We start from the raw sequence: 25,303 nt of genomic DNA, 5'->3' as shown, positions 1-25,303 counted from the left end.
TTTCTCCTTGTTGCCCTCTGCCATCTCCAACCCTTTGGTCTCCTTTTATCCTGCAAAAATCCCAGCTCCTTGAAGTATAAGACCTCAAACTTTGCCTCCTATTTTCTCTTTCTATAGCTGTCTTTTACCTTTCATTCTCTCTTATCAACATTCTTAGGGCATTCGGCATCTTCATAAATGGTCCTTTCGACAGCCTGGTTTCTTAATTCCTGATCTTAATTCTAAATCTTTTTTTCCTGTCCCATCTTGATCACTGACAGAAGTCCTATCCTAAATTAGTGGTTCTCATAGTATGTCCCTAGATCATCAGTATCATGTGGGAACTTGCTGGAAATGCATCTGTGGCCCCACACCGGACTTACTGAATAAGAAACTCTGGATATAAGAGTCAGCATTTGGTGTTTTGATTCCAAATGATTCTAATGCATGGTAGTTTGAGAACTGATTCCCTTGACTTTGTCTTCATCAGTAACTGTACTGCCTTTGAAATCTTGATTTTATATATCCTCTCCTTCCAGCTTACTTAGTGTTATGTTCTGTTTTCAATGATAACTTGATCTTATTAAAATTTCCAGTCAGGGGGTGCCTGGGTGGCTCAGTCAGTTGAGTGTATGACTCTTGATCTTGGCTCAGGTGTTGATCTCAGGCTTGTGAGTTCAGGCCCCATGTTGGGCTCCATGCTCGGTGTGGAGCCTACTTTAAAAAAAAAAAAAAAAAATTCTTTTTTGCTGTCGATCACCTCTTGTGGTCATTTTCCCATCCTGTGGGCCGGATCTTAGTACTCTCCTCCCTCTCTTTTCTTTTGTCACAGTCACCTGACACAGCCTAGCTCCCAGCCTAGCTCCCAGCTCAACTAGTTTCGTATTCCATACCTACACCCAAGCAGCTGAAGATCACTGGAGAAAATCACAAATTCGTGCTGACTAGACTTACCTCTTATTCATGACTGCACTCTTAAGTGGGCACTAAATGTGACTAGTAAGTTCTGTCATACTTCCTTAGTAAATTTCTTTTCTCATTCTCTGTTATGTCTTCCTCAAATCTCCATTTCTCGTTCCACACACACTCTAGCTTTATAGCTAAGCTGTGTACTTTTCAAAGAAGAGAGATGTAGTCTGATGAAAACTCTGCCTTCACTTTTGTTATGGAGGAAGTATCCTGCCTCTTATGTAAGGCCAGTCCCTCTATTCATATTCAGAATTCCACCCACTGTGCCATCTAAAGACCTTTTCTCTTGAAATTTTACTCACTCTCTCCAGAGTCTGGTCTTCCCTCTCTTTTAAGTTATTCTTGTCTGGGGCACCTGGGTGGCTTAGTTGTTAAGTGTCTGCTTTAGGCTCAGGTCAGGATCCCAAAGTTCTGGGATTGAGCCCTGCATGGAGCTCCCTGGTTGATGGGAAGCCCGCTTCACCCTCTCTCACTCCCCCTGCTTTGTTTCCTCTCTCGCTGTCTCTCTCTCTCTCATAAATAAATAAATCTTGTCCGCCTTAATTTAAAAAAAAAAAGATTTTTTAAATTTATTTGACACAGAGAGAGAGAGAGAGAGAGATCACAAGTAGGCAGAGAAGCAGGCAGAGGGGGAGGGTGGGGAGGGGGAATCAGGCTCCCGGCTGAGCAGAGAGCCTGATCCCAGACCCAGGCACCCTTTGTCTGCCTTAATTTTAAAATGATTAAAACCCCATCTTTAGGGGCACCTGGATAGCTCAGTGGGCTAAAGCCTCTGCCTTCAGCTCAGGTCATGATCCCAGGGTCCTGGCATCTAGCCCCACATTGGGCTCTCTGCTCTGCAAGGAGCCTGCTTCCCACCCCCCCACTGCCTGCCTCTCTGCCTGCTTGTGATCTCTGTCTGTCAAATAAATAAATAAAATCTTTAAAAAAAAAAAAAATCTTTAAAAAACCCTCTTGTGACCTTCATTCCCCTACTGCTACTGCCCCCTTTCTTTGCTCACAGCAAAATATTGACAGGTTGTTTTATTCATTCTCTTTGTTTTCTCACCACCTCCCCATTCTCTTGTCAACTCTCTCCAAGTGGGTTTTCTTCCCCATCACTCCACTGAAATGGTGTATGTCAAGTTTACATCAGTAGTATTTCGCATAATTCACCACTCCCTTCTTAACATTTAAAACTTTTATAAGCTTTTTTTCTCTGGGCTTCCATGAAACCACACTTGGCAGGGGCTTTTCTTCCTACTAAGCCAGCTACCCACTTTGGTTATCCACCCCTCCCGCCTCAGAACTCTCTTGGAGTATTCCCAGGACACTACCCTTATCTATCTTCTCTGCTGAAGCTTCTCCCTGAGCGATCTCATGTTTTACCACAGCCTCACATAACCAAATTCGTACCTCTAATCCAGATCTCTCTCTCATGAGCTTTAAATTTTTTTATTGAGATGCCTACTTGAAATGTCCATTTGACTAATTTTTCATTCCCCACTCTCCAGCCAAACACGCCTTCCCTATGTCACCATATGGTACCATCATAAATCCAGTTACTCAAGCCAAAAAATGCATCTCCCTTAATTTTTTCTGTTTTACTTCACACCTTACATTCAGCCCATCTGGTCAGATGTACCTACAAAATATATCCTAATTCCACCCATTTATTATCTTCATAGCTACAACTCTAGTCTTCTGTCTCTCATCTGGGCCACTGTAAATGATTCCTAACGCCTCTTCTGCCATTCTTTTCCCCCTACAGACCTTTTCTTTTTTTTTTTAAGATGTTATTTATTCCTTTGAGAGAGCATAGGCAGGGAGACAAGCAGAGGGAAAGGGAGAAGCAGAGTCCCTGTTGAGGTAGGAGCCCTATGTGGGGCTTGATCCCAGGAACTGGAGATCATGACCTAAGCTGAAGGCAGATGTTTAACCATCTGAGCCACCCAGGTCCCTCCAGACCTTCTTTGATGAACAAAGCAGCCAAAGTAATCTTTTTGAAGCATAAATCACACTATTGTTCTGCTTAAAATTTATTTGACTTGCCACTACACTTCATCCAAGCTTCTTGGATGTGACGTTATGACTGGCTGCGGATATGTCTATTCATTCTTCTCCATCCTTAATGATAATGCTTCTGATTGGTTAAGTTTCAGAACTTCAGAATTGCAGTAGATCAGTGATTCTCACCCAAGGACATTTTTGTCCCCCAGGGAACATTTAACAGTGTCTGTCATTTTTGGTTCTCACTACTTGGGAAGAGGGGTGCTACTGGCATCTAGTAGATAGAGACCAGGATGTTAACCAAACATTCTGCAGTGCATACGACAGCCCCCTCAAACAACATGACCTATGTCCACTCTCCCCCTCTTTCACTCTACTTAGCCATAGTGGCTTTGTCTCTCTCTCTCCCTCAAAATATGCTAAGTTCATTCTCATCTCAGAGCCTTTGTACTTAAACTCCTTGAGGACAAGGGCCATCTTCCTTTAATTATCATTATATCCTCACCTTCTACAACAGTGCCCAGTGCATAGTAGATTTTCAGTAAATATTTGGGGCCCAACAGATTGTCTTGTGAATCAACTCAGGAGGGGCAGGAAGACTGGCCAAATAAGGTTTCGCTGACTCCAGACACTAGAAGGAAGAGTGTTTGCAAAGGCCCAGATGTGAGAAAGACTGGCAAGTTAGTGCACAGCAAAAAAAAATTCGGAATGATCTGCAAGGCTGGAGCATGGTGTTGAGGAAGAAAAGCAAAAGAAATACATGTATTCTCTAGCTTTTATGTAGCCTCATGCCATGTTTAGAAGTTTGGACTTATATTTCAAAAGCATTAGGAAGTTATTGCATATTTTTAAGCAAACAAGTGTTTGATAAAGATTTGTATTTGTAAAAGATGATTCTGGCTGCAATGTAGCACATAAACTAAAGAACCCAAAGTAATCCTTTGAGACCTGTTAGGAAGTTACTGCAATGTCTAGACCAAAAGCTAATGGTGCCTTAAGCCAGGGTTTTGGCATTTGAAAGAAGTTGATGGATTTAAGAGATAGGAAATAATGACTTATCTGATATGAGGGGGTAAGTAAAAAATGACACCAGCTTTCTGTCTTAAAAAAAAAAAAAGTGTGTTGGGACACCTGAGTGGCTCAGTGGGTTAAGCCGCTGCCTTCAGCTCAGGTCATGATCCTAGGGTCCTGGGATCAAGCCCCACATCAGGCTCCTTGCTCAGTGGGGAGCCTGCTTCTCTCTCTGCCTCTGCTGCCACTCTGCCTGCTTGTGCATGCTCTGTTTCTCTGACAAATAAATAAATAAAATCTTTAAAAAAAAAAAAGTGTGGTGATCCCATTCACTGAAATAAAGACTGTAGGAAAGGAGGTTTCATTTGGGTTAGGGGAAGAGGTAGATAATCTATATTCAGTGTAAGGATGTTGAGTTTTAACACATGGTTTTCCTTCTATCCAATATTATAGCTGTGTTACTATTCCATGGTTATATTTGTTCCCATAGATCTTAAGTAATGTTTGTATACATCTGATAATCTTCTCCTAAAGATAAATCTGTCTTGTTTATCTCAAAGTAAACCTCCTTGGGGTGCTGAGTGGCTCAGTTAGTTAAGTGTCTGCCTTCAGCTCAGGTCATGATCCTGGAGCCCACATTGGGCTCCCTGGTCCCTGGGGAGTCTGCTTCTCCCTCTACCCTTCTCCCCTGCTTGTGTTCTCTCCTGTTCTCTCTCTCTCTCTCTCTCTCTCTCTCTCTGTCTCACACACACACACACATAAATAAATAAAGTCTGTTGTTTTTTTTTTTAATGGAAACATTCCTGATTGGTTCTCTGTCACATGGATAGTATAATTTAGGATTGTGTGGGGGCACATTGATAAATGGAATGCTGAGAATTATTGATTAATTCTTGAATTATTGAATTATTAATAATTCAATTGGTATTATTAATGTATGAATTATTAATAATTCAATTGGTAATAAAAGTAATGTTTATCTTGGGCCCTAAAATAGCAGCCTTAACTCCCAGATCTTTCTTAATAATAAAATAATAAATAATAAAATAATAAAATAATAAAAGTAATGTTTATCTTGGGCCCTAAAATAGCAGCCTTAACTCCCAGATCTTTCTTCCACTTGAAATGTTCAACATCAGCTAACTTTGAATGCCTCAGTTCCAGATTTCCAGAAATAATCTGATTGGTTGACTCAAATATCCATTCCTGGGGCAGTAAGCTAAGGCCAGAGGGACAGGCAGGGTCAAATAGACTTCAGAGCTCTCCCTTCCAGACTATGGAAATGACTGTTTCTCTAAGAATGGAGGAATGAAGAAATTACTGACATCTTCTATATTAATTTTTTTTAATTGGGATCATATTGCTCTTACCCTTAATATATCCTGAGGGTTTTTCTCTTTTAATGAATATTCACAGTTGGTTTTCATGGTAAATATTCAGTCAGCAATTCAATATAATTTAAAAATGATGAACTACTTACGTAGAGTCTAAAATCAAGATGCTGTAAACTTCAGGGATGCCTGGGTAGCTCCATTAGTTAGGTGTCTGCCTTCAGCTTAGGTCATGACCTTAGGACCATGGGATCAAGTCGCCTGTTGGGCTCCTTGCCCATTGCGGAGCCTGCTTCTCCCTCTGCCTCTCCTGCAGCTCCCCCTGCTTGTGCGCTCTCTCTCTCTGACAAATAAAATCTTAAAAAAAAAAAAGGGAGATGCTATAAACTTCAGACTTTATAGTCTGTGCTGTGGAAAAGTGTCTATCATTTAAGTAGTTAAAATGCAGTATTAGGGCAGGTAAAGCACATAAACTGATTTTATTTACTTACATTTTTTTTAATTTTTTTTTCATATTGATTTATTTTAGAGTACAAGTGAGGGAAGAGAGGGAGAGAGAATCCTAGGCAGGCTCCCCGCCCAGTGTTGAGCCCAATGTGGGGCTTGATCTCAAGACCCTGAGATCATGACCTGAGCCGAAATCAAGAGCCCAGCGTTTAACTGACTGAGCCATCCAGGCACCCCAAGCATATACTGATTTTAAAGCAGTCCATATAAAATGAATCTGTAAAGGTAATTCTTGTTGATAAATTCTTTTTATGAGAATCTCCTTATTAAGATGAGAATTTTTGCTTCTGTGAAGTGTTAGAGAAAGAGAAAGCCCATATCTATCCACTCTTATCTGTATTAAACTTATAATGAAATGTTGCTGTTCTCACAGAACAAAATCTGTTTCACCAGAACAAAATCATGACTATACTGTTTATCCTAGCTAGCTGTGTTCTAGAGATTGAGAAGGAACAAGAAGAAATGAAAGATTAATTTTTTTCTTACCTCCTTGGAAGAATGTTTTAAACATATATACTGTGTCCTATATTTGTGCAGTACATAAGGTGTTTATTACATATTTCATGTAGCTTTTTTGCTTTAGAATATGTACAAGGCTTATTTGATTATTAATGTGAAAATATGTACTCTTTTGACATACAGTTTAATAATGGAGAAAATCTCAGTATTAATGTAATCATTGTAGCCTAATTCTTATTTCATTTACTCTAAATAATACTTTGTTCCTAATACTTGGTCATGTGACATTTATGACTGCCTGTCAATATGGCTATTCATTCGCTCCATCCTTAACGATAATGCTTCTGATTGGTTAAATTTCAGAACCATTGCGGTAGATCAGTGATCCTCATCCAACAACAGTTTTGTCCCCCAAGGAACATTTGACAGTGTCTGTCATTTTTGGTTCTTACTACTCGGGAAGAGGGGTGCTACTGGCATCTCCTAGATAGAGGCCAGGATGTTCCCAAACATTCTGCAGTGCGTACGACAGCCCCCTCAAACAGAATGTCAGTAGTGCTGATACTGAGAAACCATGAATCAAATGTAGTAAGATGAAGTCCTATGTCCCAAACGTATGAGGCTCAGGTAAATTACTCTCTGAACAGTAGATGTCACTGTAGTCCAGAGATTTCAGTTTATTAGCCAGGATTTCCAGGTGATGTCCTCTTCTGCTTCCTCAGATTCTGCCAGTTTTACTGAGATAACCAAAGACTGTGATGAGAATAAAGAAAACAAAACTCCAGAAGGATCTCAAGGAGAGGTTGATTGGCTCCAGCAGTATGATATGGAGCGTGAAAGGGAAGAGCAGGAGCTTCAGCAGGCACTGGCTCAGAGCCTTCAAGAGCAAGTAAGAGATGATTATACTGCTATTTTCTCCCTACCTGTCTTCCCCAGTAATAACAACAGCTAATGTGTATTAAGCACTTACTGTGTGTCAAGCATTATTCCAGGTGATTTACATACAGTAAATCATTGATACATCAAAACAAACTTTGTTTGGAGTTTTGCCTTGGGTGTGAAATAGAAACAGGGATAGTTTTTTTGGGTTTTGTGGGTTTTGTTTGAAAATCCAAATGCAATAAAATGTATTGTTGATAACCTCCCATTACTATAGTTCATTCCTGGCTAAAAGCAGGGTGGGTTAATAGAGATCATTCCCCAGTCCAAGTTTGTTTTGCAAGCTGTAGAAACAGCCAGCATACCACCGTGATTTTGTCACTAATATTTTAAGGCATTGAAGTGTTCTCATCACTTTCTCACAATGTGAATCCTTTCCTGTGAATTATTTGAACATAAAATTCTCAGGAATATTACCTGAAATTTCATATTTCAGCCACTGACTGACATTTATCTGTCCTTATACAGTAATCTAATTTTTGTAAAATTTTATTTGTAAGTAGTTTCTACACCCAAAATGGGGCTCTAACTCACAACCCTGAGATCAAGAGTTGCCTACTCCACCGGAGCCAGCTGTGCACCCCATATGATAACCTATTCTGAAACGTTTAGTTCTTCACGCTTATATTTGCCAGACCTGGTTGGTTGCAACCATTGCAGTTGCCTGAGGTATCTGACTGAAAGGTGATGTCTTCACAGTTGTCTAATCCAATGTAATGCAAGTCATGTTAGTAATAAAAGTTTACTAGAACTCCTTAAAATAAACACACTTTTTTTTTTCAGCGTAACAGTATTCATTGTTTTTGCACCACACCCAGTGCTCCATGCAATACGTGCCCTCTCTATTACCCTCCACCTGGTTCCCCAACCTCCCACCCCCCGCCCCTTCAAAACCCTCAGGTTGTTTTTCAGAGTCCATAGTCTCTCATGGTTCATCTCCCCTTCCAATTTCCCTCAACTCCCTCTCCTCTCCATCTCCCCATGTCCTCCATGTTATTTGTTATGCTCCACAAATAAGTGAGACCATATGATACTTGACTCTCTCTGCTTGACTTATTTCACTCAGCATCATCTCTTCCAGTCCCGTCCATGTTGCTACAAAAGTTGGGTATTCGTCCTTTCTGATGGAGGCATAATACTCCATCGTGTATATAATAAACACACATTTTTAATGTTTACAAATAACCAGGTCAAGAAATCGCTTTTGACTTAGGACCCCTGCCTGACTCAGTTGGTGGAACATGTGACTCTTGATCTTGGAATTGTGAGTTCCAGCCCCTTGTTGGATGTAAAGATTACTTAAAAATAAAATCTTTTTAAAAAATCTAATTTGTCTAGAACAGTGGGGTTCAATCTTAACTACACATTAATATCATCTGCGGAGCTTTAAAAAATACTGATGCCTGGGTTGTTCTTCCCCTCAGGAATTCTGATAGAATTGATCCTAGGATCTGGTCTGGGCATCTAGATTTCCTTCCTTTTTTTTTTTCTCTTTCTCTGTACCTCCCTGTTCCCTGTACCTCCCTTTCCTCCTTCCTTCTTGCTTCCTTTGTCTCTCCTTCTCTCCCCTCCCTCCTTACTTGCTTCCCTCATTTTTTAAAACTTCCCACAGTGATTCTAGTGTTCAGTCAAGGTTGAGAACTGCTGCTTTAAATGATTTCAGAACCAGCTGTTCTGTATCTTTTTATTTACAAGAAGTACCTCCCTAGCCTCCTGGCCATCAAGTTGCATTCATGTCACCCATTTTATAAATAATGGATAGTGATCATTTGTTTTAGAAAACTTATTTTTAGTCTAAAAGACCAAGGTCTGATTTCTTAACAATAGTTCCTTATAGTGGAGAAAAGAGAAAATTCAGCACCTCTCTTCTTCATATACAAAAGACGTGGATCCTATTTTTTGTCAGCTGACCCAGTTAAAACTATCTTATAAACCTGTTTCACAGCTGAGAAATATAAAATGAGGTTTCTTTAGTTTGGTATAACTGCGTCATTTTGTTAACAGCTGGAAGACTCTCTCACCACCTGGGTTTCCACATAGACTTGAGAGCTGGATAAGTTTAATCATATTTCTTCTTAGAGAATATCTGTTTCTTTTTGAATACAGTGTTCTTGCTCCCAGGACTTTAAGGCAGAATAGCTCATTCTGAGCTTCTTACATACTTTAGTAACTTTAAAAACAAGTCTAGACTTGAGAAAAGTATTCTGCTTAAATTACATTGTTTCTTCATTTGTGCATGAAGTTTGTAAATTATATTTTCTCTGCAGATGAGAGGGAAAAATTTTTTACAGTCAACATTTCCGTATTTTCACAATTAGTCATCCAGTTGAGACATTTTCAAAGGTACTTGTTTTCCTAAGAGAACCTCAGATGTATTAGAGAAATAACAGTCCACAGACAATGAATTCATTTTGTTTTCACCATGTATCTAATATGTATCTTGTGTGGTTTTTTGTTTTTCGCTTTTGTTTTGTTCTGTTTTGCCTGTTTGGTTTTTTTAAACAAGAAAAAATAGAAGTGTTTGAATAATAGTCTTGTGGAAATAGTGTTTGTCATGCTGTCCCGACTTGGGGCCAGTGACCTACTAGAGCCTGTTCGCCATCAGCTCAGGCGTACACGCCACCTCCCAGCTGCACACTCAGCATCCCATCAGTAGCTTCAGACTGGCCATACGTAGTGGGAGTGTTTACTCCATGAAAACTGGCAAAGGCTGTAAATTAGAGGAAAGAAAACAGAGCCATTTGCCAAGTAGATCCTGCTGTGTGCCGGGTATTTCAGACATGGAAGGAGAACGGGAATTACATCACGGCGTCACGGTGAATGGCTTTTGGTTAGCAAGTCAAATGTCACTGACTAGAAAAGATAGCATGTAAGTCTTTTTAACCCCCAAGGTTATGTTTTAGAGGGCAGCATTGAAAAAAGCGGAGAATTTCTCCACACCCCTCAAAAGGTCATATTCCAAACATTCGTTAGGTTATGGAAAACATTATTAGAAAATACTTCCAGAACAGCTGGTTTTATACTCCTTAAACAAGTTTATTCAGTACCCTTTTAAAACCTTGGTTGTGTTCTTATCCCTTTAGGAAGCTTGGGAACAGAAAGAAGATGATGACCTCAAAAGAGCAACTGAGTTAAGTCTTCAAGGTGTGGAAATTATTTTAATTACATCGTTTTAATGGTGAAATGTATCACACTCAGAAAAGCATGTGAAATATTATTTTTAATGATTTAATTTTTTTAAAGTGTTTGGGGGGTTATTGTAGAAGCAATACCATCTCAAATATCGAGGATATTAAGTATAGTTCCTTTGTTTGTTTATTTGAAGTTTTTTTCTCCCTGAATAGATTGTTTCCTCCAGGTGCTCTGTCCTGTGTGGTTATTATGCTTTTCATATTTCTTATTAGAGACTTTCCTCAGATACCTAGTAGTCCTTGGCTATAGGTTCATGATTAAGAAAAGGAGACTAAAAGGTTGGTTGGAAGCCCTGAGCACATGAATAGCTAGAGCTTGTCAACTCTGAGTTTCTACAAGGAGGAACTGTTTTGGGGATGATGTTAATGTTATTTAGGCCTTTCTCTTGGGCTGGTCAGATTCCTAAAAAAGAGCTTTCTAATCTCTTGCCTTTGCCTAAAGGTAAAAAATGTGGCTGCCAAAGTTCCAGAGCCAAAGAGAGCATTAGGGCTGGAGGTCACATTAATCTTGCCATATGCAAACTGTGGCCATCTCCACTGTTTTCAGTATGTGCCTGACATCTGCTAATCCAGAGACTGTTTCATCCTCTCCAGAGGTTAAAACTCCAGAATTCTCTCGTTGCTCAGCAGCATGAAGTGGGGAGAGAGGGGATCCTGGGAGTGTGTTTCTCAAATACTTTTCATCAAATCCTTATTTTTGTCTCCTCCTTAGCCTCCAGTTTCAAGGGTACCTGGTACTTCGAAATTGTATGTCTTTTGAACGAAATGTAAATTGGATTGGTTCTCAACTTTTCTGTTACTGGCTTAGGATTTGGCTTTGGCTTTCGTAGGTCTGCTAAGTCAGGCACCATCCACTTTCCAGCTTCCAGAATTCTGATGTTACAGTCTCTTTTTCTGTTCTTCCTATTCTTAGGTGTTCATGTCTTATAAATAACTCTATACTGTGATTTGAGTGGAATTGTATTTTAAAGCAAAGAGACACTTAAGTACAAATGATTCTGGGGTTTTTCTGTTTGTTTTAAGATTTTATTTATTTATTAGAACATGAGCAGGAGGAGGGGCAGAGGGACAAGCAGACTCCCCACTGAACAAGAAGCCCAAAGTGGGGCTTGATGCCAGGACTGTGAGATCATGACCTAAGCTGAAGTCAGACTCTTAACCAACTGAGCCACCCAGTGCACTGTGCACCACCCACCCCCTTGATTCTTTATTTAAAGTCATTCATAAAGATGGATTCTGCCAGTGGAAACACTTTATTAAAGAAAAAAGCAGATCTTGAATTTAGTTGTTAGTGTAGTGTATTTTAGTGAAACTTGAGTTAAAGATTAAATTTCCAGGGGGACCTGGGTGGCTCGTTGGTTGAGTGTCTGCCTTCCACTGGGATTGTGATCCCAGGGTCCTAGGATCAAGCCATACCTCAAGGGGGCCCGCTTCTCCCTTCCCCTGCTTGTGCTCTCTCTCTCTACCCTCACTCCAAGAAATAAATAAAATCTTGTTTTAAAAGGTTAAATTTCCATTGTATTTGTTAAGTTTCAAAAGATGTAATATTGAAGAACATGAAAAGATACTGATTTTTTTCATGGTCACTTTTCTGTATCATTTGTATTTGCCGGGAGCACCTACAACATACACCAAGTACTTGAAATCTAACACACAGTTTATATAATGTGACATTTAGTGAAATTGGGTTATCTGTGAAATCATAATCCTTTTTTCAGTTGTATTCCTTTCTTTTTTTTTTTTTTTAAAGATTTTATTTATTTACTTGACAGAAAGAGATCACAAGTAGGCAGAGGGGCAGGCGGAGAGAGAGAGAGGGAAGCAGGCCCTCCGCTGAGCAGAGAGCCCGATGTGGGACTTGATCCCAGGACCCTGAGATCATGACCTGAGCCGAAGGCAGCGGCTTAACCCACTGAGCCACCCAGGCGCCCCAGTTGTATTCCTTCCTTATTAGCATTATATCTCTTTCATATAAATTTCTTTAAAAGAAAAGGGACATTTCTGTTTTAGATACCTGGTACCTGAATTATTACTCCCCAGATGAAATGAAACCCTAATAATGTTTTAGGTTTCCTTAGGATGATAAAATAAGTAGCCCAAGCTGTTTTTTTTTTCTTTCTAATCATATCATTTGTGTCTATTCCAAGAATTTTCATAATACTTTGTATTCTGCAGAATTTAACAACTCTTTTCTGGATTCATTGGGTTCCGATGAGGACTCTGGCAATGAGGATGTTTTAGACATGGAGTACACAGAAGCCGAGGCGGAGGAACTGAAAAGAAATGCAGAGGTAGGCTGCTTAACTCCCTAAGGAGGATTGCTCCGGCCGCCGGCATCACTCCTCCTGCTATTTTTCTTCCAAGGCCCCACTGGCAGTGTCCGCTGTGGCAGTCATCAGATGCTCTTCACTTTCTCTTGTCCTTTGCTCATTTCTTCCTTTTTTTTTTTTTTTTTTACACTTAAGATTTTATTTACTTTTTTACTTATTTATTTAAGAGAGAGAAAGAGCCTGTGGATGAGGGGAGGGGCAAAGGGAGGGGGAGAGAGAATCCCAAGCAGATGCCTTGCTGTACCCAGAGCCCAATGCAAGGCTTGATCCCAGGACCCAGAGACCATGACCTGAGCCAAAACCAAGAATTGGACACTTGACCAGCTGAGCCAGCCAGGTGCCCTGCTCCTTATTTCTTATACACAAGATTCTAAATAAAATGAAACAAAACTAGAAAGATATCCCAACTCCCTTTTGTGTGTATTAGGTAGTAACTGAGTAACATGGCTCTCGATGTCATATATATATATGAATTCACCCATAGTTCTGCCAGAACTGTATTATCTTTAAAGTGAAATAACAGAACTAGTTGGTTGTTACTTAGTAAAAACTACTGGATTAATGACATTAAACTAGAATACATTATAAACTTTTTTTGCCCTTCTTTTTTCTGAAAAATTCCTTTTTTACCATTTACCAATTTTTTAAATAATTTTAATTACATAGAACTCCACTATCCTAACACAACTACTGTTAGCATTTTTACATATTATTTTGTTAGCCCTACCTCCAAGTGTGCTTTTATTTATTTTTTTTTAAAAGATTTTATTTATTTATTTGAAGACAGATCACAAGTAGGCAGAGAGGCAGGCGGAGACAGGAAGGGAAGCAGGCTCCCCGCTGAGCAGAGAGCCCGATGCGAGGCTCAATCCCAGGACCCTGAGTTCATGACCTGAGCTGAAGGCAGAGGCTTTAACCCACTGAGCCACCCAGGCGCCCCCCCAAGTGTGCTTTTAAAACGTCCTAAGTACAGGGATGCCTGGGTGGCTCAGTCGTTAAGCATCTGCCTTTGGCTCAGGTCATGATCCCAGGGTTCTGGGATCGAGCCCCACATCGGGCTCCCTGCTCAGTGGGGAGTCTGTTTCTCCCTCTGCCACTCCCCCAGCTTGTATTCCCTCTTTTTTTTTTTTTTTTTTAAGATGTTATTTATTTATTTGACAGAGAGAGATCACAAGTAGGCAGAGAGGCAGGCAGAGAGAGAGAGAGAGGGAAGCAGGCTCCCTGCTGAGCAGAGAGCCCGATGCTGGACTCGATCCCAGGACCCTGAGATCATGACCTGAGCCGAAGGCAGCGGCTTAACCCACTGAGCCATCCAGGTGCCCCATTGTGTTCCCTCTCTTGCTGTCTCTCTCTCTGTCAAATACATAAATCTTTAAAAAAATAAAAAATAAAACATCAGCACAGTTTTTATTCTGCTTAGATGTAAAAGATATTACTTATAAGCATTTTTTATTTATTTATTTATTTATTTGACAGAGAGAGAGATCACAAGTAGGCAGAGAGGCAGGCAGAGAGAGAGGAGGAAGCAGGCTCCCCGCAGAGCGGAGAGCCCGATGCGGGGCTCGACCCCAGGACCCCGAGATCATTATTTCATTTCATTTTTTTTTTTTTTTTTTAAGATTTATTTATTTGACAGAGATTACAAGTAGGCAGAGAGGCAGGCAGAGAGAGAGAGAGAAGGAAGCAGGCTCCCAGCTAAGCAGAGAGCCCGATGCGGGGCTCGATCCCAGGACCCTGGGATCATGACCTGAGCTGAAGGCAGAGGCTTTAACCCGCTGAGCCATCCAGGCGCCCCTATTTCATTTAATTTTTAACCACAAATATTTAAGTTTCTGTTGTTCTGCTGTAATAAAGAGTACATTGGGTGGGGCCTGGCTGGCTTAGTAGAGCGCGCAACTTTTGATCTCAGGGTTGTAGGTTCAAGACCCATGTTAAGTGTAGAGATTACTTTAAAAAGAAAAATCTTTTAAAAATACATTGAGGAACTGTGGATGATTGTAATATTTTCTGTATTTGGGATTTTCTTCTTTGAGTAAACTCCCAAAAATAAATTACTGCTTCAAAGTTGAGAAACATTTTAATGATTTCTGATTTACATACACCTATATTCCTTCCCAAAATTTGTACCTTATAGTGCTACCTGCAGTGCATGAATGTCACTTTCCAGGTTTTTACAATGTTTCTACTAACAGTATTTTAATAGCATTTTTAAAAATGTTTAGAATGTACAAGTTTATCCGTAATCCCTGCAGCACCACTGCAGCTCTTTTCATTTTGTTCATTGTGTTTTCCAGTACTTAATCATTAACATACCTGCTTTTCTAGAGCTGTGGTTTCTGTGTGCATTCATGTGGGTTTGAAAAACAAGTGAACACTTTGCTGACCCACTAAATAATACTGCATTCCGTTAGTATACCACTAACCACTCCACTGCTATTGGGCCTGTGGTTGGTTCCAACTTTTCATCATTAGAGATAATGCTGCAGTGAATGATTTTATATGTGTACTCTTTTCTCCTTTGGAATTATTTTGCTAGGATGAATTCTTAGTTAGAAGTAGAATTCTTGGGTCAAAAGGTTTGAAAAATACAAGCACTGGATTTTTTTTTATTGAGTTTGACTACACACACACTGAAACTCGGCCATGTTAGCTTTGATAATAAATTGAAATTTGGTGTTTTGCTTTTATTCAAATGAAGAGTTAAAGGTCGTGTCCACTTGTGTTTTCCAGACAGGAAATCTTCCTCATTCTTACCGACTCATTAGTGTCGTCAGTCACATTGGTAGCACCTCTTCTTCAGGTAAATGGACATTATGATTTCAGCATTTTACAAATGAGGTAGCCAGCATTTCCTCCCTGTTAGTTTGCTCTGTGCCTGTCTCCGTGAGCTAGAAGTTGAATGCATCAAAAGTTTTAAATCTTTCCTTTGATCACATTCAGTGTGAATTGTGTTGAAGGTGCAACTTTCTTCTTTATTTATAAACGACCCAAATTCCCCTCTATATTTGTATGTAAATATATATATGCAGACATATATATTTATCCAAAAAGTTGTGCTGGTGTAGTATATTTCTCCCTTAAATTCCTGTACATTTTTTTCTGAATGGTTCTTAGAAATGTTGTTGGGGATAGCGTGGATGGTTGGCTGTTTTTCTTTCTCTCCAAAACTTCCTGTACCTGAGAAAAATGCAGTGTGTTTTAAAAACCACAATTTTAAGATTTTATTTATTTTAGGTCACTACATTAGTGATGTGTACGACATTAAGAAACAGGCGTGGTTTACTTACAATGATCTCGAGGTGTCTAAAATCCAGGAGGCTTCTGTGCAGAGCGATCGGGATCGGAGTGGTTATATCTTCTTTTATATGCACAAGTAAGACACCGCCAGGTCTGGAGCTGTGGGCTAAACATCTCCCAAACTCTTCTTTTTCCTTTTTTCTCCCCCCGCCATAAGGGCAAATTGTTCCCATCAGTTATTAGTTGACAAGTTTTGACTTTTGTATCTTTGCTTAGGGCTTGTATGTTGATGTCTTAACTCCATGTTAATTACTTATCTCACAGTAGTGTTGAGGTGTGGAACTTGAGACTGTTCTATAATAAAGCTGTCCTCTCGTAAACCTTTCTGGTCTTCCAGTACCAGCAGCTAGATCTGAGTTCCGTGCATGGCTGGGAGCTCCATGGCATTGTTACCAGGGGTAGCCAGTGCCGTTGTGCCCCCAGGGTTCTCAAAAATCTGCACTTGGGGTTAAGATAGTGATCAAATGAATGAGCTGCTTATTTAATAAAACTTAGGCACCAAGTGGGATTGTGCAGGCTTTATCATTATCTTCTGTCTGTCCTTCGGTTTTGCTCACTGAATATCCTGTTTTGTTTCTTGTTTGTTTTTTTAAGGGAGATCTTTGATGAGCTGCTGGAAACGGAAAAGAATTCTCAGGCACTTAGCATGGAAGTGGGGAAGACCACTCGTCAGGCCTTGTGAGGAACAGACTCCTGGGTCGGCAGTGTGCACTGCGTATTCCTTCTTACTGCTGCCCACCTCACCTCACCTCTGCAGGAGGAGAATTCGGAATTCTACTTGATGCGGGAGCAACAAACAGCTCAGGGCCAAACCAAAAGACGAAAATTGCAATTATGTGGAACGCTCCATGCTAATTGTTTTATGGAAACTTTGGTCTCACATCTGTAGCTGATACCCTCTCTTTCTCCTACAAGAGTGGCACTTCCTTTTGTCTTAGGAATACATGTTGTAAATATATATATATATATATGTACATACGTATGCGCACACATACATGTGGAATGAATGGAGCCTTAAAGAGTTGGGATGAGCCACCGCAGTATGCCTGCTCAGAACGAATAGCACAGCAGTTTGGAGAAGAAATGAAGGTGTCAGAGTCCATTCACCTGAGAGAGGTGGAAAGATGTATATATCAGTTGGCATTTAACGTTTCTGTTCCTTGAGTAGTTTCACTCAAGTCTATAATCTTTCATGTGTGTTTCTTATTAGTAAAGTTCACTGGAAAGCCAGCTCTCCATGTTACACTAATGACAGTTTGTCCTCCTCGCAAAGGAGAGGCATTTCTGCCACCTGACGTGAGGAGCTTTTTTGTATAAAATTACTTCATGGATTTGTAACGCTTTTGCTGTTTACATGCAGTCCCAAGAAATGGATTGTTGGTGCTCTGGAATGGGTTATGGTCCCCTGTTTGGTATTCATTGTACACTTTGTATTTTCTTTAAAAGAGATATCCTTCACACAGTATATTCATTGTATGTCATCTGTATTATTATGGTAGTGAAGATAGAATCTTTTCCTTTTCTTCTGTGTCATTCTTCCATGGAGCAAGCATTGCCCTAAAAGATTGCAACCAAAATTTTAAGAGGTAAGAAAATAATATCCCAGTTGGGATTCCCCAGCAAGGACACTTGGGGATAAGGAAGAATGGTGGCATCTGTCTCTCATACATGGAGAGGTCAGGCTGAGGATTCTTGTGTGAAAGCTAAGCACTCGGGACCACGAGAAGCCCTCCTGCAAGTGGGAAATTAAGTACGTGAGCTTAGGATGAAGCTTGAGCATTTAATCATTTGCTGTCTATCTTTGCCCTTAAAAACAGGATGAGAATGAGAACGAGATTGGTTTAGGTAATCCCAAGAACCAACAGATAACAAAGGTGCATAATATATTTTATCTTTTCAGATGCTCCGGGTTGAGGCTAAGCAGTGGCGTAGCAGTCCGTGCCACAGTAGTCACTCAGCTGGCATGACCAGCGTGGATATTGGGGAGCCGGGGAAGCCACAAAAAGAATGAGTTTGAGGGGCGGTTTCTGTCCACAGAATAACTTTGTAAGCCCGGGAATCATTAGGTTCGCACAGTTAAGTGTAGCAAAATGAAACTTTCAGTATTTTCTTTCATTTTTTTACTTTTTTTTATCAACAAGGAAGGAATTCTTGGTTCAGTTCTGAGGTAGGGACAAAAACCACCTCAGTTTTTCAAGGGGAAGAAACATACGAAAGTCCATCATCACAGAAGGTGCAATTCCTTTTCTAGAAGATTACCTAAAGAGAGCTCCAGACCCCACACTTGGACATGTTCTGACATAGTAACTTGTTCTAAAATTCTTGGTTTTTAAATTGTAAATGGCCCCAGCACATTGCTTAACTACAGATGAATGTTCTGCCTCCCGCCGTGTACCTACACACTACCACAGTGAATGTTGTGAAAGGGTGTGCTGATCGGCTGCACGTGAGCAGTATAGAGCAGAGGAAAATACTTGGTTTAAAAACAATAACTTTTGCTCGAATATAACTGGTTTTCTCCTGGATGAGTGAAGTGATCAAATTCGATAGCTAGTAGGACTTTTCTCCTGCGTGTTTGCATTTGAGAGCTTTGAAAGGTGCTGTTAGAAATGACTGGAAACATTTTGAAGTGGGGATGCGTTAGGGCATTAAAAAAAAATAGAAATGATGCCATAAGCTCCATGCCCATGAAGTGCCCTCATTTGACTTGCTTTTTGTAGCCTGTGTGTGTGTGTGTGTGTGTGTGTGTGTGGTTTAGAAGTACTCATGGCTCAGAAACCTGGTTGGATTTGATCTTCATTTCTTGGGCTGGACTTGCGAGTTGAAAGTATTTTACTGAGGTAGATGAATTATCTTAACTGCTAATATGCTTGCGAATTTGGGGCTTGACTTTTTCTTGGTAGCCGTGCATTGTTGTGCGTGTGTCAGCGTCCCTCCCTCCCCGTGCTCCTTTATCCCCCCTTTCACTACGCTTTAGTTCTCATTTGGGTTCATGACTACAGGTGGACATTTCAGCTGGACCACATTAAAAGAGTTTATTGTTTTTTTTGAGCTGGTTGTATATATTTAAAAATTGTAAGTAGATAATATATTATTTTTTTGCACAGTATGATCAGTTTGCTCAGAATCGGGGGAATGGGGCATTTGATTGTGTTGGTGCTGGGAAGGGACAAGTCAGAGAGGGACAGAGTGCTTCAGTCCCAGGCAGCCTACCCAGTCACCTTTCTACTGAAAATACCAAAAATGGTTACATTACTTTAATTGACGTTGAATTGGAACTTGACAGCACTTCTGCAGACAACTGATCTTAATTGAAATTTTTTGGAAGGGAAAACTAAGCTAAAATTCAAACTTGCTGATTCTTATCACCTAGTATTATGGAGAATTGGAAGCTGCATGTGGCCAGGTGGCTGCCATTCCTAATTAGTAGCCATGACTGTAATTTAGGCCCGTGAGAAGACAGACTCTGTTTTGCGGGGAATGTATTTACAGGTGTGTGCACACTCGTGCACTTTGTCTCAGCAGGATAGAATAAGAAGCAGCAAGTCCATGAATTGTTCTTCTATTTATATTTTGATTCCAAAAGCTATTTGTTTACTTGCCATGGGCTGTTAATTTCAGGCCTAACTTAATGGCTCAGTAACAGATGTAATAAATGTAAATGTGTTTACATTTTTAGAATTATACAGTGATACTCACAGAACAGCTGATTAACTCTGGGAGGCAAATACTAGACTACATTTCTTCTCTTCTTGTTCAAGTGTAGAATTCTTCCAAAAGAGAAACTTTAAGAATTAAAACCTCAGCAAGTGAATTCATGAATTTACTTACTCTTCCATAGTGCAGTTACCGTTATGTAACTCTATAAACATAGCTCTGCACGTGTACCTTTACAGACACAGTCGTATGATGAAAATTATTTGGAAACACCTGAGAGATTTTTGGCAGCAGCTATATAGTTGAGTGTTATGAGTATAGAGCAAGCTTGGGGTGAGGTTTGGAAACATACAGAAAGAAATTTGTAAACTCATTCCTGATCTGAAAAGACTTTATATTAAAACAAATAAAAATATTACTCTTCTTCGTCCTCTGAAATGACTACAGTGGATGCTCTTAGTCATCCTGACTTTTTTTTTTCTCTTTGCTTTAATTGGCAGCCCCCACCCCCACCCCACACCCCCATAGGTGGAGTTTTGTTTTAAATCAGGGAAACAGAGCTAGATCTCCCAAGTACATTTGGATCTTGTATATATCTGGAGATTTGTAGAAAAATCAACAACCCGGTACCACGGGCAAGTCCCGTTGAGTATCCCCCACGAAACAAGCGTGTCCTCTTCCTTCTCCCCATCTTGCTTTGCCACTGAGTAATGCTCTCTAAGTAGTACAGAAGCTAATGGGTTTCTGCCATCTGATGTCTTTTGAATGCAGTACTTCAAAATCCTAATTTTGTCTCTGTTGGTATAGCTTATTAACATCTGGAAAACATACATATTTTATTGGAAAACTACAGTTCGGTAGGCCTTGAGAGTTTTGTGACCGTTCTTTTGCTGTTGTCACCGCACTCACTGACTCCTTTACGGCATGCTTGATTACTGGACTTCTGGCCGTCTCTTCCGTTGTAGCATATTTATACACAGTAAGTTTTTCTTTCCATGTGTGCTATATGTCTGAGGTTTTGAAGTTTTTAATAAAAAGTGTGCCAGTATAAGTATAAAGCAGTTGATTTTAGTAACATTGAACTTTTCTTAAAGTACATTAAGAGGTTCAAAGTATAGGCATGTTCACTGGTGAAACAGTAGAGGGGATGCAGGTCTGGATCAAGACCCAGGTTCAGAAGGTCAGATGCCAAAACGAGCAGTCCACTGACCTGGCCGGTTTCAAGAACAGAGGCGATACGGGCAGTGAGACCACACACCTCCTATCCCCAGGTTTCCCTCCCTCTTGGACCTTGTCCTTCTATCCCAGTTCCTCTGGCCTGTCGTCATTGTTGTCTACTTATGCTATAGAGAGGAAAACCGAAGGAAGGGTCCTACACTTTGCCTAATTGAGCCACTACCAGATTTGCTGGCAGCTTTGGCCACATTATTTGTGAGGTGATTTTCTTTCTTTGTGTTCAGAGTGACTTGATTCTGATTCTTTATGTTGTTCGTATGGAGCGGCACTTTATCTGTGTTTTAGCAGAACTGTTCCTCTGTATCCTTTATGGTTTTTCCTTGTTTTTGTTTTCCTTTTTAAATTATGCATAGAGTTTTTTGTGTGTGTGAAATTAAAGCCTTTATTAACCTTGCGTTGGTTTGACTGTTATTTCTGGAAAGGACTTATCCTTGCAGACACTTAACCACCGTGTGTTGAGGTTGCGAAATCACTTTCTGTTGGCTTTCTGACTTGGACTTCCATGCAGCACCATTCCACCTTCAAGGAAATGGAAGGGCAAGCCGACAAATGGCCCTTCAGGGAGTGTGGCAGAGGTTCTGGATAACGGCTTGTAAACTCGGCATTAGCCTTAGCTAAGCTCTTTGCCTTATTAGTACCAGACCGGGGCTGAAATGACCTCCATTCTGGACCCCGTGGGTGTGCTGCTCTCGCTGGGGACCGGTTAGTGTTGTGAAACTTCCTAACAGGGCCCTTTCCCAGACCATTCAGCTCTTGCAAAGGAGTGCCCTTTAACTTCTCGTCTAAGTCCGCGAGGAGAGTATGTGAAAAAGAAAAGCCAGTACTCGGGGAAAGATGTGAAACCGCAAAATGCTTCCTTCCACTCATGGCTAAACATCAGTGACAGGAGGGAAACCTAGGGAGGACTCTTCAGAATTAGGATGTCCTGTGGAGTGTTCGCCCTTCTCTAAGAAGGGAGGCTCTGGAACAGGATGGTCAAGAGTGACATTACCACGCCAGAGTGGAAACAATGCGACCACCTGTTTAAGAGCTGAACTTGGGACGACAGTCTATGGAGGTGTCACTCTGGAAGAGTAGAGAGGTTGCTCACAGGTAAAATTTTCACTTCAGAATGAGTATAGGACGAATATACCAGTCATGAAAACAACACAACTGCAAGCAAAGTAGGGAAATGCTGGCCAACCACAACCGCTCCCGCTTCTCAAAACAGGCCTTTTTCTTTCTTGAGGTTTTGTTGCTTCCATCGAGGGAGGGCAGAGAAGGCAGTGGGTGTCATCCCAAAGGCCTTGGTGAAATCCTCGATGGACAGGTGTGCCTAGAAGAAAGGAACCAGAGGGCAACGGTCACATTCCCTACCTCAGGATTTATAGGCGAGTCCTGTAGGTGTGGCACAGCCATCACAGGAAGGACAGGGCAATGTCAGGAGACCCCGGGAAGAGCCGGGGAGGAGCCAAGTGGCATGCTGAGGTCCAAGAAGTGTGATCCCTGAATGTGGAACATGATCAGCATGAAACAGACTGAGCTCCAAGAGCACCCTAGCTCTGCAAAGGGAATTGGGATATGTGGCTTCGCTTGGCTAGGGAATTCACTAGCTTTGAGAACGTCTTAGTTTTCCTCTCTTTAACATGGGAGAAAAATCTTTAAAAGCCAGTGTTTGCTTCTCTGTGGGGATGAAAACTATATGACTCATGAAAGGGTACTGGAAACCAGGTATCTTGTTCATCTGTCTTTACGCAGTAAACAGTGATCCTAAGCCAAAGGATCCTTCTTCAAGTCTGGCCCATAGGGTAAGCAGATGAGCCAGGAAGGGAATCTGCCCAGGTCTGAATGTTTGAGACCCAGTTGCTGTAACCACAGGAAGGACACCCAGCTCTGCTAGCGAGAGAGCCACCCTTGGGAGGCTCTGGCCCTCCTGGGCCCTGCCTTGCTGGGGATCTCGGGAGCAGGCTGGCCACCCCAGCACCCGCCCCAGCACCGCGGGCCCAGCTAGCAGCAGCCTGGCGAGCATGCAGATACAGCTGTGGCACTTGCAAAAACCCCTGGCCATTCTGAGCAGGAAACAAAATATTTGGATGACTTCTACTAGCTTCTCCCATCCTATGAATGGTACAGAAGCTTGGCTAGCACAATTCTACCCTTTTACTCTTGACTTAGAGATCAGGACTGGAAGACAGCTTTCTAAGCCAGGCGTCTGTATCTTTCTCCATAAGATGAGGGAAGTGCCTGAAATGACTTTAGCCCCCCAACAGGTGATACTGCTTCAGGCAAGCCAGGTATCCTCAAGGCACACTCACGTGAGAACCCCAAACTGAAACTGCACCCAAGAGCATCTCCCAGCCTTCATCTCTGCTCCCCAGGCACCAAGAAGGTGGTTAGAGCCATGGGTTTCTTTTCAATGCAAGCCCCCTCTCCCGCCACCCCAGGACAGTGTTTGATCCAGCCTGCAGAGAGCCGCTTAGACAAACTCTTTAGGTGGACTTCAAGCTCGGTCTTTAGGTTTGCCTCCCACCCACCCCACCCCCAATTCTGTCCTCAAGTCCCCTGAGAGCCCTGCCCACTGCCCCAGGCAGGGAGGGGGGAAGAGAGGAAGGGGGAGGGGTTAGGGCATCAGTGGGTGGGGAAGAACTGACTGCCCCAAACCGGTTTGTAGTAGGGCCCCGGCCCAGGTTCCTCACAGCTGAGGCCTGGCGGTCTGTCTCTGGCCCCCGCCAGGCTGGCTCCACAGCTTGGCCGAGACTTCTGGACTCTGACCCCAAAGGTGGATAGCAGGAACTGCCCATCCCAGTGGACTTGTATCTTTCCTCTTGTCCTGCTCTTGGACTCTGTGGTCCTGCCAGCTGATTACTGGCCTCACCCACACCCACATCCGCCTCTCTGTGGTTTACTCACTGGTGCTCAAACACCCAGATTATCTTCTCGCTACTGCGTGCAGCCAGACCCAGCACCCCACCGTTCCCTGCTGCTGGTTCCCCTTTCGAGGCTGGGGCACCAGAGAGGTCTGAAGACCCCTCCTACTCTCTCTGCTTAACATTGACCGACAGCTCTCCCACAAGAACGTACTGGGGCGCCTGGGTGGCGCAGTCGGTTCAGCATCCGACTCTTGGTTCTGGCTCAGGTCAGGATCTCAGGGTCTGGAGATCAAGCCCCACTCCTTGGGCTTCGCTCTAGAAGAGGAGTCTCTCGGGATTCCCTTCCCTTACTCTCTGCCCCTCCCCCCCACCTGCAATCGCTCGCTCTCTTTCTCTCTCTCAAATAATGAATCTCTTAAAAAAACAAAATCAGCAACAGACTACTGACTTTTTAAAAAGGATCTTAGATTTTGTAGACTGTGTCTACCAGGATGGGGTTGTCTCGATTCTGTTGGTCCCAGTCAGAATTCACCATCCGCTCAGCCTCCTCTTAGTCACCTGGTTCAGTGACTCTGGCTGCACTGCCTTTTAGAAACACATCGTGCCACATGACACGATGGGAGCGGCAGGACTCTGAGGACTGGGCTCTGGCTCGGCCTCGGCTGCCCCGTAGCGATGTCAGTCACATCAGGCCAGTCACTCGCCCTCCCTCCAGTTTTCCCAGGTGGTCATACCAGCTTACATTTACGGAGCACTCTCCACATACGAGGTGTGGGCAAACAATATTCACAGCATCACTGTTACAAAAAAATATGTTGGGATCATCCCCACATTCTTTTTTTTTTTTTTTAAAGATTTTATTTATTTATTTGACAGAGAGATCACAAGTAGGCAGAGAGGCAGGCAGAGAGAGAGGAGGAAGCAGGCTCCCTGTGGAGCAGAGAGCCCAATGCGGGGCTCGATCCCAGGACCCTGAGATCATGACCTGAGCCAAAGGCAGCGGCCTAATCCACTGAGCCACCCAGGTGCCCCAACATCATCCCCACATTCTGGTGAGGACACAGATGGGTCCATCGGGGAGAGAATGCATGAACATGGCCGCCAAGGTGAAGGGCAGAACACACACGCTCTGGTAACAATACACTTCAACATAGATGGAGCCCAAACCCGTAACAGACTTGTTGGAGAAATCGGGCATCTCCCTTCTACAGATTCCTTAATTCATTAGCAAGATTTCTTTATGGTTTATCATACCCAGAGCACATTGTCTCTCCATCCCCCCATGAAGCTAGATTTGCCACCCATTTTGGATTTTCCTATAGTGGGAGTGAATATTGGAAATGGGTGTTTAACAAGCTCTCTTCTTGCCCCACTCTCTCTGCACGAGTGACACACGTGGGCTGCAGCCGCAGCCACCGGGAGGACTGCACGCTGGCGGGTCTCTGCCCCGGCAGGTCTCTAAGTAGCCTGGGCACCAAATATGCCTCACCCCGGATGTCCCCGGGTACCTCAAATGGCATGGCTACCGCCAAAGTCACAGTCGTCCCCCTCTAAGCTCG

General features: G+C 42.1%; 2 protein-coding genes across 6 annotated transcripts in view; one reads left to right on the top strand and one right to left on the bottom strand.

Moving 5' to 3' along the window:
- The window catches only part of USP37 (ubiquitin specific peptidase 37), an 87,777-nt gene extending 66,078 nt beyond the window's left edge, over positions 1–21,699 (top strand). For all 5 annotated transcript variants that reach the window (XM_046018174.1, XM_046018173.1, XM_046018170.1 and 2 more), the window contains 6 exons: positions 6,968–7,134; positions 10,268–10,328; positions 12,551–12,666; positions 15,436–15,505; positions 15,940–16,078; positions 16,597–21,699. In XM_046018174.1, coding sequence (XP_045874130.1) covers positions 6,968–7,134; positions 10,268–10,328; positions 12,551–12,666; positions 15,436–15,505; positions 15,940–16,078; positions 16,597–16,684 — 641 coding nt within the window. In that variant the 3' untranslated portion in view covers positions 16,685–21,699. The remainder of the gene's footprint in view (positions 1–6,967; positions 7,135–10,267; positions 10,329–12,550; positions 12,667–15,435; positions 15,506–15,939; positions 16,079–16,596) is intronic.
- VIL1 (villin 1) overlaps positions 20,033–25,303 on the bottom strand; it is a 25,677-nt gene continuing 20,406 nt past the window's right edge. Inside the window, exon 20 of the mRNA XM_046018175.1 lies at positions 20,033–22,210. Coding sequence (XP_045874131.1) covers positions 22,097–22,210 — 114 coding nt within the window. The 3' untranslated portion in view covers positions 20,033–22,096. The remainder of the gene's footprint in view (positions 22,211–25,303) is intronic.

Source organism: Meles meles, chromosome 9 (genome assembly GCF_922984935.1).
Source record: "Meles meles chromosome 9, mMelMel3.1 paternal haplotype, whole genome shotgun sequence".
Lineage (NCBI taxonomy): Eukaryota > Metazoa > Chordata > Mammalia > Carnivora > Mustelidae > Meles > Meles meles.
This window is presented reverse-complemented; position numbering and strand designations above follow the sequence as displayed.